The sequence below is a fragment of the Squalius cephalus genome (assembly GCF_949319135.1).
Source record: "Squalius cephalus genome assembly, chromosome: 8".
NCBI lineage: Eukaryota > Metazoa > Chordata > Actinopteri > Cypriniformes > Leuciscidae > Squalius > Squalius cephalus.
In genome coordinates, this window is record NC_137129.1 from 44,939,498 (window position 1) to 44,956,571 (window position 17,074).

A 17,074-nucleotide genomic window follows, 5' to 3' on the forward strand; every position below is an offset into this window, starting at 1 on the left:
GTTCGATATTGTGACGTCATAAGATCGTACGCCCCTCCCGCTATTGTGATTGACAGCTGTGTTGCAACACAAGACCCGCCCTGAGCGAGCTGTGACAGCCGTCATAGTAGTCCGCCATTGTGGATATGCTGGAGCAGAATGGCGTCTAAGCGATTGTGGTGTTCTGTTCTTAGATGAAATAAGGAACACAGCAGTAATTTGGATGTTCCTAAATCCGAGCCGTTGAAGAGTTTTGTTTTTGAAGCGATATGCCCAAAGGATTGACGCGGGGATTCCCTCACGGGGATTCCCCACGATTGTCCATGCTTTCATGTTTGCGCGAATCATTTCACACCAGACAGCTTTACAAACGAGAAAAAAACGGATCGGTACCAACGTGTTCCTGCTGAACCTCCAGAAAATGTGAGTGTAATGTTTTATTAACCTTTATATTAGTATTTATAATAATCTATGCGAAATTTGCAAACCTTGCTGCAGGCTTCACAATGAATGCATCTAAGGTTTACACTCAGGGTACATTACGGCATGTTTTCTATGTACGACCTTCTCAATATAATTCATAATCCCACGTTTATAATGAACAACGTGTGGTTATTGTGTTAGAAACGGTGTACGCACAGAACAGAGGGGCGGGGTGAGCAAAGCTCATTATCATTTAAAGACACATGCACTGAAACGGTGTGCTGAAAACAGAGCTGTTTTTGACCAGGTAAAATTAGTGTTTTCTTACAATACTAATGAGAATTTTTAATTAAAGTATATTACAAACTTTTAATTTAGACCCTAAAGAATCATATTAGCTTGTACAAAAAGGCATTATATGACCCCTTTAAGTTTCCTGGAAAAATGGAACACCAGTTTTAAAGAAAGTCATCCAGGAGGCCAGGAGGAACCTTAAAGAGACTGCTCTCCTAAAACAGCTTTTGAAAGCTGCACTGAATGAAGTATCTGACACTACTGATGATCCAGGTACAGTCATCATCAAAATAGTAATGTTGTTACTTGAGCCAATCAATCTTCTGGTTAAAAAGTTTTTATTGATTATTTCCCAAAAAGTCTGCTAAAAACACTGAATACACAGTTATTTCTTAATGTAATTTATTATGAAAGCTCATGAATTCATGCTTTGTGAATGCTTTTCATAAATTTTACATTAAAAAAAATCATGATGCATGTAAGAACATAGTAAGAGTAAGTCCCCTTGGCTTTGGGCATGTACAGTATCCAGTTTGCTCTCCAGCACACAATAAAAAACTACTAATAAAACTACCCCACTAATATTTCATCATTTTAATATATTATGATACACAATTCACAGGGCTAACTTAGAGATGCCCTAAACATACTTTGAAACAACTACGTTTTTTTCTGTCTCCAGAATGGGACAGCGACATGGCTTCTTTACTTGTCCTGCTGCATCTTCTCACTCCACAACTGGTGGAATCTGGTGAAATTTCACAAGGTTTGTTAAGACAACACTATCCTACTCCAAATATTGTAGTTAATGCCTATTTTTAAACAAATTGTTTATAAAGAGACATTTATGTTGTGTTTCAGTCATTCCAAAGCCTTGATGATCATATCCTGACCACTGAAGGAAACCCTCAGCTATACCTTCTTGCCTCAGGGACTTCGAAAGCACAGGTTTTCACCTTTTACATTGTCTTGGACAAAAAACTCTTGCCTTGTCAGTCATGTACATCCTTGGGTGCTTTTGACAAGCTGTTCAAGTCCCATTTAAATGAGTTCACTGTGAAGTTGTTCATTGTTACTTCATCTGATGTATAAGTGTCTATCTCAGGTTACACAATCCTACTGCACTACATGTTTTTTTATATAATCCTGCAGTCTTGATTTTATATAATGAAGTGATGTGTTGTTGACATTGTTTTATACAATTTTTTTTTTTTTTAGTTGGCACTCTGTTAGCTGCATAAATGTAAATGTTTTGCTGTTAGATTTTTACAGTATTTTATGACAGATATTATTTTAAAGTGTGTCCATACATGGAATTTTTAAACCAATGTATGAATTTGATCAAATAAAAGCACTGAGTTGAGAGTATGGCGTTCAGTATATCATTTTCACATAAAACATTATATTATGTTAAATATATGTTAACTCTAAGAAGTGTTAAATGCAATATTTTTTAAGCGTTGATTTTTGACACTGTTAAGGAGTTCATATTATAAATAACTCAATTTTAGAGTTACAATTACTCTCTGTATGATTTGTATTTTAACTCCAGAAAGAGTTATATTTTAAATCTGAAAAAGTGTTAAAAATTCAACACCAAGAGCGGAGTTATTTTAACTCTGCGTTGAAGTCTATTTGATGGTCACGCATGTACACTCAAATTGAGTTGATTTTAACTCGCATGGAGTTTATTCCAAAGACCAGAATTTGCTGTGTAGCCCAGCCTGAACTAGAGAGTTATTTTTGATCACTGTGACTGAAGCACGAGAAATTCTCGGTAACACTTTATTTTGATGGTCCCTTTTGAACATGCTGTTGACTATAAGTAACTTTGCAACTATATGTCAACTAACTTTCATTAGAGTATTAGTGTACTGTCTGCTTAATATCTGCTAACACTTTATTGTGATGGTCCGCCAACAGACATTCTACTGACTAACTTTGCAACTACATGTCAACTGGCGGGCTGAGACAAAACGCGGAAGCGATCGTGCATAGAGTGTATTGTTTGAATTTCGTATTAAAACTTGCAGAATTTGAAAGCTGAGACTTTGTTTCATATCAGAAGCAGGGTTGGCGATTGGCAGAGTGAGAGCATGAGACAGAGCCTGAAAGCTTATCTCACAGTAAATGTGTGAAAGCTGGCAACATGGTGCACGCAAGTCCTTATTAGTTGATTGTGTGGCAAAAAAAAAAAAATTCTTAACACATTTGTATTGACACATTAAATGTGTTAAACGGTCAACACATTTAACTCTGCAATAAAGTTAACAAGTCTTTGCCAACTCAAACATGTGTAGCCTACTTGGTCAGCTATAAGTGCCATTGACAGGTTAAGTATCATCGATGGGTAGCTACTGTTCAGCAACACACACACACACACACACACTCTGTGGTTTGAGCTTGTCTTTGTTTTGCAAAATGTTTCCTTCATTGCAGTTTGCTTTGTATAAAATAAAACCTATATAAGACTGTGACATAGAGCTGCTCGATTATGGCATAAATCATAATCATCACGATTATTTTTTTCAATATTGTATTAGTTAACATAATTACAAGTGGGCCATATGACCAAAACCTTATACAAGTAATTTATTTAACAATAGAGATATATTTATCAAGTCAATATTTGCTGGAAATAAGGTTGCTATGATATCTCAATTTTACAAACCGGCAAAATTTCACAGTTCTCGATACCAATTTCAATACCACAGTAGAATACTACACTAACTAATGTTGGTATAAAAAAAAAAAGTCCTCAAAGTATTGAAAATAAGTAAACACTCAGTTAAAAAAAAAACTAATTGCAAACAATAGGCTAGTTCAAATACAACAGAAAAATTATACAAATGAAACAAACAGTCATTATCATTCAACTCTGTAAACTATTCAGCTACCTACACCTCCTTACCAAAATGGTGTACACCAAAAAATATTCAGACTTATAAAACCGTGTGAACGCCAGAACCTGCGCAAAATTTACTTTGTAATCCCAGTCAGCGGAAGATTGTGAACATGCGTCTCCTCCCAGAAATAACCATATATGAGCTTACAACGCCTCGTTTTACTACGCATATCCTCATCTCCTCATCATATCATTTGCATATGATTATTCATCCACGTGATACCATGTTTAACGGTACAAGACATTAGCAGAATATGAGATGGATGTGCTAGTAGCCGATCCTTGCCTAGTTTTTGAATAAATCAATCAAATAGTGTAAAATACATTTCAGAGAAAGTTTTTCTCAATCTTTTCCACTGGACAAATAGTATTTTTATATTTTTATCTGCTATTCGCTCCGTGCACGTTCGACCTTGAGTGTGTGGGCCAGTACTTCCGGTGAAAACTTCCGGTGAACTGACAGCGAGAGCGGGAGACAACAGCGACCGAGTTCCATTACCACAGAGATATTTTTTCACAATGAGTGTTTTTAGGATTCAAGAGAGGCGACTTGCCTTTCAGAGAGGGACATCCTCAGCACTTCATCGTTGTGTGCCGTTATGTACCGTTTCGTCACGTTACAACAGTTAAGTCCGCTTTCATGCATTCCCCGCTGATGCTACGGTATGGGCTGAGTGGATGCAGAAGATCCGGAGGGAGGACTTCAACCCGACCAAATTTTTAAATGCATATAATTTTCAGTGTATTTGACCTGTGCATTTCTGTGCTTTCTATTACTGCATTTATTTTGTGCAAGTGAGATGAGTAAAGATCCTCGGACAGATTGTTCTGGGTAATTTAGGTGGAAACGCGGCTTATGACTTTTTTTTCTTTTTTTTTTTTTGCTAAATTATGCTGGTCAAGAAATCAAGAATTTATTGTCAGAGCTAGAACTCGAAATCAAGCATCTGTTTTCTTTATTTAAAAAAAAAAAAAACTTTGTCCATGACGGAAAAGGCATCTGTGACTGAAGTCTATTGTTAACATCAGTTGTCAACCCCAGTACCAGCTGTTAAGATCATTAACTACTCTATAGTTCTTGTTTCTCCTGATATGATCGCAAGCATGACAGGCTTGCTCAGGACCAAAGAAGCTTGTTCTTGCAACAAAATGTTCCTTCCAGGTGAAGAATTGCCTGTACAAATCATCATTTTGGTCCAGAAGCTTAAGATGTTCAGCTAGCTCTTTGGGGGAGTTGAAGTCATCCACATGGATAAAGGCACTTCCTGGTATGAATTCCTCATAGTTCTTCCTGGGTGGGCCAAGGACCACGGGAACAGTGCCGAGAGATAGAGGGTTGTACAGTTTTTCTGTAATGTAGTCTTGATGGATGGCGTTCTCAAAGGACAGGTAGAATTTACAGCTGGACACCACATCTGAATAATCTTTAGCACTAATGCGCCTGTTGAAGTGATTTCCGTAGGTTTCTATACTAATGTGTTCTTTTAACTCTTCGTAGTATTTTGACCGCTTAAAGTCTGAGTTCCAGTTACTTACAATCCAGCAAACAAGTTTATTCTTATGCGGGATTTCATCATGTTTCTTTCCACCAGTGTTCTCTGAGATTCGCCCGTAAGGGACCATGATGTCTGAATCGTGTCTGTAAGTCGTGGTCAGATTAAACAGATTGTTTAGATTTGACCGTTGTCCTGAGTTACTGGGAGATTCCATGTTCATCCAGACCCATTTCTGGATTGGAGGTCGTGGCAGTTTCGGCATGTTGGACAAGTCCCCATAGATGTCTCTGTGATGAAATAAAACGCCATGTGCTTTGTTAAACTGACTCTTGTCGACTGTCAAGTGGCAGCCATGGATGTTGTACATTGAACTACAGAGTCCTAAATCAAACGGATGCCCAAAAGGCCACATCCAGATCAGGAGAATGGTGTCTAGATCGCCTCCCTGCGATGAAGCCGCTTCTGTTTGTGTTAACTGGTGTCTGAGAGAGGTGAAGTTCACCATACAGGTGTTGTTCACTATTTGGATTTGATTTGGCGTCTTAAGAGCATTGATGCAGATGTTTCCGCAGACATCATGTTTGGGAACGGCTGGACAGTTTAACCAGTTTACTGATGGCTCATAATACATGTAGAATATTGCTGAGAAAAGTGTCATCAAAACCACTGCGATGAAGAGGTTCTTACAGGATCTGGAGGAGTTTTGGGACTCCATCTTTGACCTTCTGTGGAGAGAGCATGAGTAAGTGCTGGTGTTTAAATATATTTCTAGATTTGTGTTATAACTGCTCTGATTAGCTCTATAATTCATATCTTAGGAAGATTTTTTTCATAACCCATGAAAGGCTACTTAAGGGCACATGGTTTCAAGGACACAGATATAACCCAGGTGGCAATGATTTTTTATTGCTTTAATTAGGACCAAAAATGGGCAATAAAACACACATTTTGTGTTTTAATGTATTATTGGTCATGAAGTAATTAAAAACAGCTGATCTGCTTACTGTATATGGAGATCAACAAATTGGATGTGTTTAAGACAAAACCTTGCACTTAAGCAAGGTTACTACAGGTTACACATTGAGTTGACAGTTTGAACGTTCTTGTTTTCCATTTTCTTTACTTCAAGATCTGAGGTGAATTATCCATTGGTGCTTTCAGTACGGCTACAAATGGAACACTAAATGATGTACTAAATTATACATTTAGACATTACTGTTGCACTTAAGAAACATAAATGGTAAACACACCAATAGCGGAGCGAAACATTGCTGCTTGTTTGAACCTTGTTCGAGTTCGGTGCAGAGTTCACCGATGCCAGCCACAAATGTCTCTAAGTCAGATAAAACTGTGCTGATATTCTCAACACTGATGCGTAAAACAGGGGAAAGACTACGCCATGTACATCAATCCAGTTAGAATGCTTTTCAACCCACAAATTTACTATGGATTTACTGTAGTAACACTAACTGTAATCATGGTATTGTGGCAGAAATGTGGCAAATACATATTGAATTGTATTATGTTATTGTCAGGGTCCTGTCCATGTCTCTGTTCAATGTTTCTTTGTTTGTCTTGTGTCTGAGCACATGGCTCTGTCTCTGTTTGTGTTGGCCATGTGCTCCTCTTATCCAGTTCTTCAGGACTATGGCTAAGGGCCATGAGTACGATGATGCGGCCCCTCTGTCTGCCTGGATGATCCCCTGCCACAGTGGGAGATGGAGCAACTGAGGACTTTGGAGTCGAGTCCGCTCAAGTCATCCCAGAGTCATTCGAGTCCGCTCAAGTCACCCCAGAGTCAGTCGAGTCCGCTCAAGTCATCCCAGAGTCAGTCGAGTCCACTCAAGTCACCCCAGAGTCAGTCAAGTCCGCTCAAGTCATCCCAGAGTCAGTCGAGTCCGCTCAATTCACTCCAGAGTCAGTCGAGTCCGCTTAATTCACTCCAGAGTCAGTCGAGTCCGCTCAAGTCACCCCAGAGTCAGTCGAGTCCGCTCAAGTCACACCAGAGTCTGTCGAGTCCGCTCAAGTCATCCCAGAGTCTGTCGAGTCCGTTCAATTCACCCCAGAGTCAGTCAAGTCCGCTCAAGTCACCCCAGAGTCAGACGAGTCCTCTCAAGTAACCCCAGAGTCTGTCGAGTCCGCTCAAGTCATCCCAGAGTCCGTCGAGTCCGCTCAATTCACCCCAGAGTCAGTCGAGTCCCCTCAATTCACCCCAGAGTCAGTCGAGTCTGCTCAATTCACTCCAGAGTCAGTCGAGTCCGCTCAATTCAGACCAGAGTCTGTCGAGTCCGCTCAATTCATCCCAGAGTCTGTCGAGTCTGCTCAATTTACTCCAGAGTCAGTCGAGTCTGCTCAATTCACCCCAGAGTCCGTTGTGTCCGCTCAAGTCACCCCAGAGTGCGTCGTGTCCGCTCAATTTACCCCAGAGTCCGTTGAGTCTGCTCAATTCACCCCAGAGTCAGTCGAATCCACTCAATTCACTCCAGAGTCAGTCGAGTCCGCTCAATTCACCCCAGAGTCTGTCGAGTCCGCTCCAGTCACCCCAGAGTCAGTCGAGTCCGCTCAAGTCACCCCAGAGTCAGTCGAGTCCGCTCAATTTACCCTAGAGTCTGTCGAGTCTGCTCAAGTCACCCCAGAGTCACCCCAGAGTCTGTCAAGTCCGCTCATGTCACCCCAGAGTCAGTCGAGTCCGCTCAAGTCACCCCAGAGTCAGTCGAGTCCGCTCAAGTCACCCCAGAGTCCATTGTGTCCACTCAAGTCACCCCAGAGTCCATTGTGTCCGCTCAATTTACCCCAGAGTCCGTCGAGTCCGCTCAAGTCACCCCAGAGTCCGTCGAGTCCTCTCAAGTCACCCCAGAGTCCCTTGTGTCCGCTCAAGTCACCCCAGAGTCAGTCGAGTCCTCTCAAGTCACCCCAGAGTCAGTCGAGTCCTCTCAAGTCACACCAGAGTCAGTCGAGTCCGCTCAAGTCACCCCAGAGTCAGTTGAGTCCACTCAAGTCACCCCAGAGTCTGTCGAGTTCTCTCAAGTCACCCCAGAGTCCGTCGAGTCCGCTCAAGTCACCCCAGAGTCAGTCGAGTCCGCTCAAGTCACACCAGAATCAGTCAAGTTCTCTCAATTCACCCCAGAGTCCGTCAAGTCCGCTCAAGTCACCCCAGAGTCAGTCGAGTCTGCTCAAGTCACACCAGAGTCAGTCGAGTCCGCTCAAGTCACACCAGAGTCAGTCGAGTCCGCTCAAGTCACCCCAGAGTCCCTTGTGTCCGCTCAAGTCACCCCAGAGTCAGTCGAGTCCTCTCAAGTCACCCCAGAGTCAGTCGAGTCCTCTCAAGTCACACCAGAGTCAGTCGAGTCCTCTCAAGTCACACCAGAGTCAGTCGAGTCCGCTCAAGTCACACCAGAGTCAGTCGAGTCCGCTCAAGTCACACCAGAGTCAGTCGAGTCCGCTCAAGTCACCCCAGAGTCCCTTGTGTCCGCTCAAGTCACCCCAGAGTCAGTCGAGTCCTCTCAAGTCACCCCAGAGTCAGTCGAGTCCTCTCAAGTCACACCAGAGTCAGTCGAGTCCGCTCAAGTCACCCCAGAGTCAGTCGAGTCCGCTCAAGTCACCCCAGAGTCTGTCGAGGTCTCTCAATTCACCCCAGAGTCCGTCAAGTCCGCTCAAGTCACCCCAGAGTCGTCGAGTCCGCTCAAGTCACACCAGAGTCAGTCGAGTCCGCTCAAGTCACACCAGAGTCAGTCGAGTCCGCTCAAGTCACCCCAGAGTCAGTCGAGTCCGCTCAAGTCACCCCAGAGTCAGTCGAGTCCGCTCAAGTCACCCCAGAGTCAGTCGAGTCTGCTCAAGTCACCCCAGAGTCCGTCGAGCGCTCAAGTCACCCCAGAGTCCGTCGTGTCCGCTCAATTTACCCCAGAGTCTGTCGAATCCACTCAAGTCACCCCAGAGTCAGTCGAGTCTGCTCAAGTCATCCCAGAGTCTGTCGAGTTCTCTCAAGTCACCCCAGAGTCCGTTGAGTCCGCTCAAGTCACTCCAGAGTCAGTCGAGTCCTCTCAAGTCATCCCAGAGTCCGTCGAGTCCGCTCAATTCACCCCAGAGTCAGTCAAGTTCTCTCAAGTCACCCCAGAGTCCGTTGAGTCCGCTCAAGTCACTCCAGAGTCAGTCGAGTCCTCTCAAGTCATCCCAGAGTCCGTCGAGTCCGCTCAATTCACCCCAGAGTCTGTCGAGTCCGCTCAAGTCACCCCAGAGTCTGTCGAGTTCTCTCAAGTCACCCCAGAGTCCGTCGAGCCCGCTCAAGTCACACCAGAGTCAGTCGAGTCCGCTCAAGTCACCCCAGAGTCAGTCGAGTTCTCTCAATTCACCCCAGAGTCAGTCGAGTTCTCTCAAGTCACCCCAGAGTCCGTCGAGTCCGCTCAAGTCACCCCAGAGTCCGTCGAGTTCTCTCAAGTCACCCCAGAGTCCGTCGAGTCCGCTCAAGTCATCCCAGAGTCTGTCGAGTTCTCTCAAGTCACCCCAGAGTCCGTCGAGTCCGCTCAAGTCACACCAGAGTCAGTCGAGTCCGCTCAAGTCACCCCAGAGTCAGTCGAGTTCTCTCAAGTCACCCCAGAGTCCGTCAAGTCCGCTCAAGTCACCCCAGAGTCAGTCGAGTACGCTCAAGTCACACCAGAGTCAGTCAAGTCCGCTAAAGTCACACCAGAGTCAGTCGAGTCCGCTCAAGTCACCCCAGAGTCAGTCGAGTCCGCTCAATTTACCCCAGAGTCAGTCGAGTCCGCTCAAGTCACCCCAGAGTCAGTCGAGTCTGCTCAAGTCACCCCAGAGTCCGTCGTGTCCGCTCAATTTACCCCAGAGTCTGTCGAATCCACTTAAGTCACCCCAGAGTCAGTCGAGTCCGCTCAAGTCACCCCAGAGTCAGTCGAGTCTGCTCAAGTCATCCCAGAGTCTGTCGAGTTCTCTCAAGTCACCCCAGAGTCCGTCGAGTCCGCTCAATTCACCCCAGAGTCAGTCAAGTTCTCTCAAGTCACACCAGAGTCAGTCGAGTCCGCTCAAGTCACCCCAGAGTCAGTCAAGTTCTCTCAAGTCACACCAGAGTCAGTCGAGTCCGCTCAAGTCACCCCAGAGTCTGTCGAGTTCTCTCAAGTCACCCCAGAGTCCGTCGAGCCCGCTCAAGTCACACCAGAGTCAGTCGAGTCCGCTCAAGTCACCCCAGAGTCAGTCGAGTTCTCTCAATTCACCCCAGAGTCAGTCGAGTTCTCTCAAGTCACCCCAGAGTCCGTCGAGTCCGCTCAAGTCACCCCAGAGTCTGTCGAGTTCTCTCAAGTCACCCCAGAGTCCGTCGAGTCCGCTCAAGTCATCCCAGAGTCTGTCGAGTTCTCTCAAGTCACCCCAGAGTCCGTCGAGTCCGCTCAAGTCACTCCAGAGTCAGTCGAGTCTGCTCAAGTCACCCCAGAGTCAGTCGAGTCCGCTCAAGTCACACCAGAGTCAGTCGAGTCCGCTCAAGTCACCCGAGAGTCAGTCGAGTCCGCTCAATTTACCCCAGAGTCAGTCGAGTCTGCTCAAGTCACCTCAGAGTCAGTCACGTCCGCTCAAGTCACCCCAGAGTCCGTCGTGTCCGCTCAATTTACTCCAGAGACTGTCGAGTCCGCTCAAGTCATCCCAGAAGCGGTCAGTCATGCACTATTGTGCCCCGGAAGCGGAAGAGGAGGGCGCATCTTGTGCAATTAAATGCCCTTCTATCAGAGGTCCCAAATCCATTAGCCCAGGAGCGTCTGACTCAGGCGCCCCGAGTTCAGTGGTCCCAGAGGACTAGAGTCAGGAGAGCTCAAACCCTTAGTCAAACCCTTAGACACGATATAGTTCCTATTTTACTATGGGACTGAGGTGCAATGCTTGTGGTTATCATGATCTACAAATATGGAAGACAAATTTGAATAAGAGTAGAGTTCTAACTCAAAGTATTTATATTGTACTCTATAAAAGTTAGGTTGTTACAGTTTTTACAAATAATTTACATTTGGCAGACACTTTTATCCAAAGCAACTTACATTGCATTATCCTATACATTTATACATAGGTATGTGCATTCCCCTGGGATCGAACCCACAACCTTGCGTTGTTAAAGCAATGCTCTTACCACTGAGCTATAGGAAAGCTACGTTTTTATAAAAAGTTATTAAAATTAATGTTTTAATAATGAAAATAAATGTACATCCGCATCTCAGGGACTGTTTACACGACACTGTTTTCAACTAAAACCTTTGTTTTGGCCGTACATTTATAATGCCGTTTTGGTGGTCTGAAAACCAAACTTTTGAAAATGATACGGGCATGCACATGTATTAGTCTTTCTTTACAAAGAAACCACTGGCCTATGGTCTATAATGTTGTCATCTGTACAAAGATAAAACTCTTCCATTTTTACTACATCATTGTCATGTAAACATACCCTCAAGCTACTGTGAAATATGCAGTTCCAAGAGGAAAAAACATGTAATATTAGTAATTAATATTATCATTGATAATTAATTATTGTTGCTACCACCAAACCAGGTGGTAGTGCCACCGTATTGGTGCTACTGTTAGTCTGAGCCCTGACATGATCCTTCAGAAATCATTCTAATATGCGGATTTGCTGCTCAAGAAATATTTCTGATTATTATCAATGTTGAAAACTGTTTTTGCTGCTTCATATTTTTGTGGAAACCATGATGATCAGTTTATTTCTTCAGAGTTACGGTAAATTTGATGATATTTTTGAGGTTTTAGTATTAAATGAGGAGCTACATAAGAACTTATTGAGACTCACCTGTGATGTCTGTCAGATAATCCCAGTCTTAAATCATCTTTCGTTACAATCCCAGTACAAGTTCTTTATACTCCAGAAATACAACAAAAATGCTGCAATTGTCAATGAGTGATAGATTTACAATAGATCTTCTCAGCTCTTAATCCCTCCCACAGCTTTGCATCACATTCACCACAGATGAAACATGGAAAAAATTATAACCTAAGAATAACAACTGACGAAAAAAATATTTTTTAATATTACTGAATGAACCTAAATCCAATTTTTATTTAAATGTCTTTTGCATTTAATCGTATTACGTTCACTCTGCTTATGTTTGTAAAATGAAAGTTAACTTAATCCTTTTGTGTTTGGACTACATGAATAATGAATGCATTAACTAAAACTAGGCAGCCTTGGATGTGTTAGTTTGTGTTTTTGAGGTAGAACAGGAAAGAAATAGGTAAGTAGGAATAGGAAAGAACAGTTATTGATAAATGCACAGTAAAGTTAGAAAATAAAGAGGCAGGAGGTTTTTTTTTTGTGTGGTTTTGCGCTGCAGATGTAGAGCTTGTGTGGTTAGTCTGTAGAATGGTGTCGTGACAGACAGTGGTGAATTCAGTTTCTATCAAAGAGAAGAAGAAATAAATAACTTTTATACTTTTTCATTGCATTTGCATGCTAAAAAGTACGTAAACAGGGAACAGTTTGTTTTTATACTATGTTGGGCAAAATGGTACAATTAGAGACAATTACATTTAGACAACAATATTTTGGAAATCTAGTGTGATTGCAAATGTGTCTATGCCAAGACTTGGCATTGGTGGTTTCTGAAAGTGCGTCACTGAGTATCTGGGCAATGCAGTTCAGTTTGGGCAAAATAAAAGTTTTTATTTGAATTTTGTTTTATTAAATAAAAAACACAATGTTTAAGATCTGAGTAAGAGATGGCAGACTAAATCAGTCAACCTGCAGAATCTGATGAATGTTAACCAACTCAACATTTGTGAAACTGAGGAACTGAAACTGTGTGTTCCTCCGTGTGTATCTGATGATGGGGTTGTACGGTGTGTGGATCATGGTGGTGTAGTTCACAGCAGGAAATTGTCCATCAACCAGGTCAAAGTCGTACAGTCTCAGCAACCTCGACCAGATTGTTTTTATCTGCACGTAGGCGAAGTTTTCTCCAATGCAACGATGACGACCTGTGAAAGATCACAAGCACTGTTAACATCTCAGCCGTGCCTTTACTGAAGGTTTTACTGTGGTTCTGCTGACATTAATGTGACACACAAACACATTTCACATCAGTCCTTAACTTATATCATGTGATACCAATAGTCACGGCAGTAAACCTTTAATAAACAATAACTCATAGTAAAAAACAATCGGGAGATTATTAACACGAAAAACCACAGAAATTTTATTAAAAAAGTAAAAATAAAACATTGCATAGTCTTCATTGTATGATTTAATTATTGATTCTTATTAAAGCTACAAAAGTTAAGACAATAGCAGTGAGTGATTTTGTCGCTTAGGATAAAACGTTTGCTAAATGCATTAATGTAAATGTAATGATTTTCTTTTGTTGTTTGATTTATATTAACATTAACAACGCTGCTGTCCTCTTAGAAACCTAAGGCACAGATGAAATATATTGACACGCATCTTATTTTCCCCAACTGTTTACGTTCACTTAAAGTGTAAAATATACTTTGTTACGTTGTTACGTTTTGTCTGTTGTGGTTTCTGCTGTTGTCTTCTCCTCCTTTAGGATTGGTCCTGGACATAATGAGAGGCTGTTGCTGGTTGGACCAGAGAAGAGGCCTGGACTATAAATTCCCCAGAATTCCTCTGGATGGAGCTCTCTGCCTCTTTGACTGCACTAGTTGTTGTGCTGTGTGTTAGCTGGTGAACATGTAGCACAATAGCTTGTGATTGCTGTGCTCCTCTTTATGTTAACAGTGCTGTTAGCCACTTGTGATACAGTGTGATCTGTTCGTGCCTTAACGATAGTGATGGCAAAATGAGGCTTCCTGAACCACTGAGACCTTGCAGCCCATTGCTTCAGCCAAAGGTTCATTACTCGAAGCTTCATTCAGCATTGCTCACTAGTGACACCTAGCTACTGTGCAAAGAAATAGCAGACAAATTCATTCATTCTGAACTGAACCAGTGCCCCCCCCCCCCCCCCAAATTTTATAAAAAAATATATATTTTTAAATATATATATATATATATATATATATATATATATATATATATATATATATATATATATATTATAAAAATATTTTTATAAATAAAATTATTGATTTTTTTTTTATTTTGTACTCGCTGTTAATGTCTGTAACCTTTCATTTGCAATAATAAAAAGACATGAGCAGACATTTGTCCATTGCCTGTGTATAATATAAAATCTTTCTATCTTTCTCTGTCTGAATTTACTTGTGCAGAGTCACACACACAGTTAATCAATTATTCAGAAATTGTTTGGATAGTGACAGTATCAACAACAACAGTGACACTGTGTTGAGTGCAGTGCTTATGTTGGAGGGAGTGTAATAAAGTAAATTGCAACAGAATAGTCTGGAAGGAAGGATTACAATATATTTTTGTTGAGAAACAGAATTATTTCAAGTGTGCTGGGGTTTAGACGTTTCCTCTTCTCGGACAAAATCTCTCCAGCCTTGGAAAAGATCCTTTCACAAGGAACAGAGGATGCAGGGGAAACATAAAAATGCCAGTGCCATCTGGTATGAGGACACTGATGCTTCTGTTGAGCCCAGACAGGGGAGGATTCCCTCTTTCTTGCTGGTCCATTACCAGGAAAAAAGAAGAGGTCACAAAAAGCAAACAAATCCAAAAGGGCAATCCAAATCAAAAAGCAGTCCAGTACAGATCCAAAAATCCAAATAATCTTATCTAATTAATATAACAAGACTATAGACGAATCCGACGAGCGTTCTGTGTAGGCTGCCATCTTGTGGCGACGCCATTACTGAGCTGTTACTAGTATGTAAACAAACCTCCGTGATAACGCAAACGCACCCTCGATGTATGGAAGTATGACTTGTTGGGTTGATGATGTTAGACAGTGGCCTCCAGTCACAGATGAAGGTACAAACGATCTTACTGATTATTTATGAAAATAGCTTGGCAATAAGTATGCTAGCTAGGCAAGCTAACGAGGAAACTATTAAAAGATCTGTCCATTTTGCAACAATAAATAAATGAATGATATCAAATAAACGAATTCATGTTTTTCATTTGTGACTATTATTTATCTCATTTTCACATTTCAAAAGGAAAGGGTAAGGTACAGCTAACTGCTAGCGTTGTTGGTTCTCAGAGTGAGAGTCACAGTCAAGCAAATAACGTTACAGTAATGTTACTACTGCCCCAACGCGCCCCTTCGGTTGTTTTAAAGGTATTCAAGAGTATTTTCTCCTTCGCCTGGCATCCGATGATCAACAAAATGCTAACTACAGGTCACTGATAGAGGGTCAAAAAAATTATCTGAGCTCCATATGGGTTGGTCAAATAATGTAGCCTGGCAAGCCAGACCTACATCAAGATGTTAGGTCTGGAAACTCACCATAGTCACGGCTCAATCCGAGGGGCGGGATAAACGGCTGTCTCTCAAATTCCCTCTGCACGCAATAGGACAGCGCTTCAACCAACCAGAGCGTTTTCCCAACAGCGGAGCTTAGTTGATAGATTCAACTTTTGCCATATCTGGCCGGCAAAACGACAAACACATCTTCCTTTTTTTAAGAATGACTTAAGTGCCGTTCTTTGCTCTTTTCTCAAAGAAAAACTTAACTCCAAGTCCTCCAGAGTCGCGGCCAAAGCCGATTCGAAAGACCGTTGTTCTCCATCAGCAGCCGCCATTCTTTGTTTTCAAGTAGCAGCAGCCAGGTAACCGTCGCAACTCTGTCGTGTATGTTAAGCCCGCCCCCGCCTACTCTATACACAACGTGATTGGCCTGACCCATTCTGGGTTTTTGCAGCGAGAAGGTTTATTGAGAGTTGCTAGACGTACCTGGCTGCGAAATACATTTTGCTGCCGCTAGGGTGCGTCTAGATTTCTAGGCTACAAATAATGTACACTCTACCAGATGATAAATACATAGTTCTTAAAGGACCTGTCCGATTTTCACAGACCATTAACAACACTTATAGTGTTCAAATAACTCTGCAGAGGAAGAATAGTAAAGTTGTAGATGTAACGTTAGTGACAGTCGTAAATCGCAGGCTGTTTATTCCAGTGGACGCAACCAAACCAATGCCGCAACGCTACCCAGCAACAGCTCAGTAATGGTGCCCGCTTACTTCCGGTAGTTTCGCCGGATTCGTCTATAAGCAACTTTAATTAATAAAAACAATATACTAACCATTCTAACCTGATAATGTAATAATATACAGCCCTAACACATATATGATGACACAATAACGACAATGACAATGATAGTTATCTGACTCTCTGACACTACAACTGCTTCTACTACTCCTGAGTTTCGAACCCTTTTATCCGGAAGCGACACTCGGACCGAACCGATGACGTATCCGCACAAACCGAGGCCTCGTTTGTCATTAGTCACGTGATTTTCACGTTAACAAAACAAGCCTCGAATCGCGGCTTCATCTGGCACGCCCATTTTTTCTCGACACAAGCTCCGACGCCTTGATTCAACTGTCACATCACTACTTAACGATCCCACCTGTAAAAGTGTACTTATTTTGGGAAGCAGGAAGGGGTGAGTGCCTTATTTTTCTTTGTAGGCCAAAAGGCCGTTACTTTTTCTCCTGTTTTTGGTTAGATAAGGAGATAGGGTACGTTATTGTATGTTTTGTTTCATTTATTTTATGATTCATAGGGAAGTTAGTTTTTTGTGGGAAAGTTAATTTCTGTTTGTTTATTGTTTTGGCATTAGCTCACCCCTGAAGATTTTTGCTTGATTCTTTCTTTTCAAGAGATTGTTGTTTAAAATGTGAAGTACACCGCTCTGAAGACAAACAAGAGAGCAGGAAAAGACAATAAAAAAAAGTCTAACTAATAAGTACTGTTTTGTTGTTTATGTTACATCCCTGACCTAGACCAGGGACCGTAACATAAATTGGGGGGCTCGTCCATTGCATATCAATGAAGGTAGTTGATATTAGTTATACAAGCATTTGTTGCCTGGTAATTTTTCTTTGGTGTGT

At 42.1% G+C, this 17,074-nt stretch overlaps 1 protein-coding gene across 1 annotated transcript; it reads right to left on the reverse strand.

Moving 5' to 3' along the window:
* Nucleotides 1-4,438: 4,438 nt before the first annotated feature.
* LOC307163705 (4-galactosyl-N-acetylglucosaminide 3-alpha-L-fucosyltransferase 9-like) lies at nt 4,439-5,821 on the reverse strand. The gene has a single exon (XM_079879910.1). The coding sequence runs from the start codon at nt 5,810-5,812 to the stop codon at nt 4,634-4,636; it is 1,179 nt and encodes a 392-aa protein (XP_079736036.1). The 5' UTR covers nt 5,813-5,821; the 3' UTR covers nt 4,439-4,633.
* Nucleotides 5,822-17,074: the final 11,253 nt, after the last annotated feature.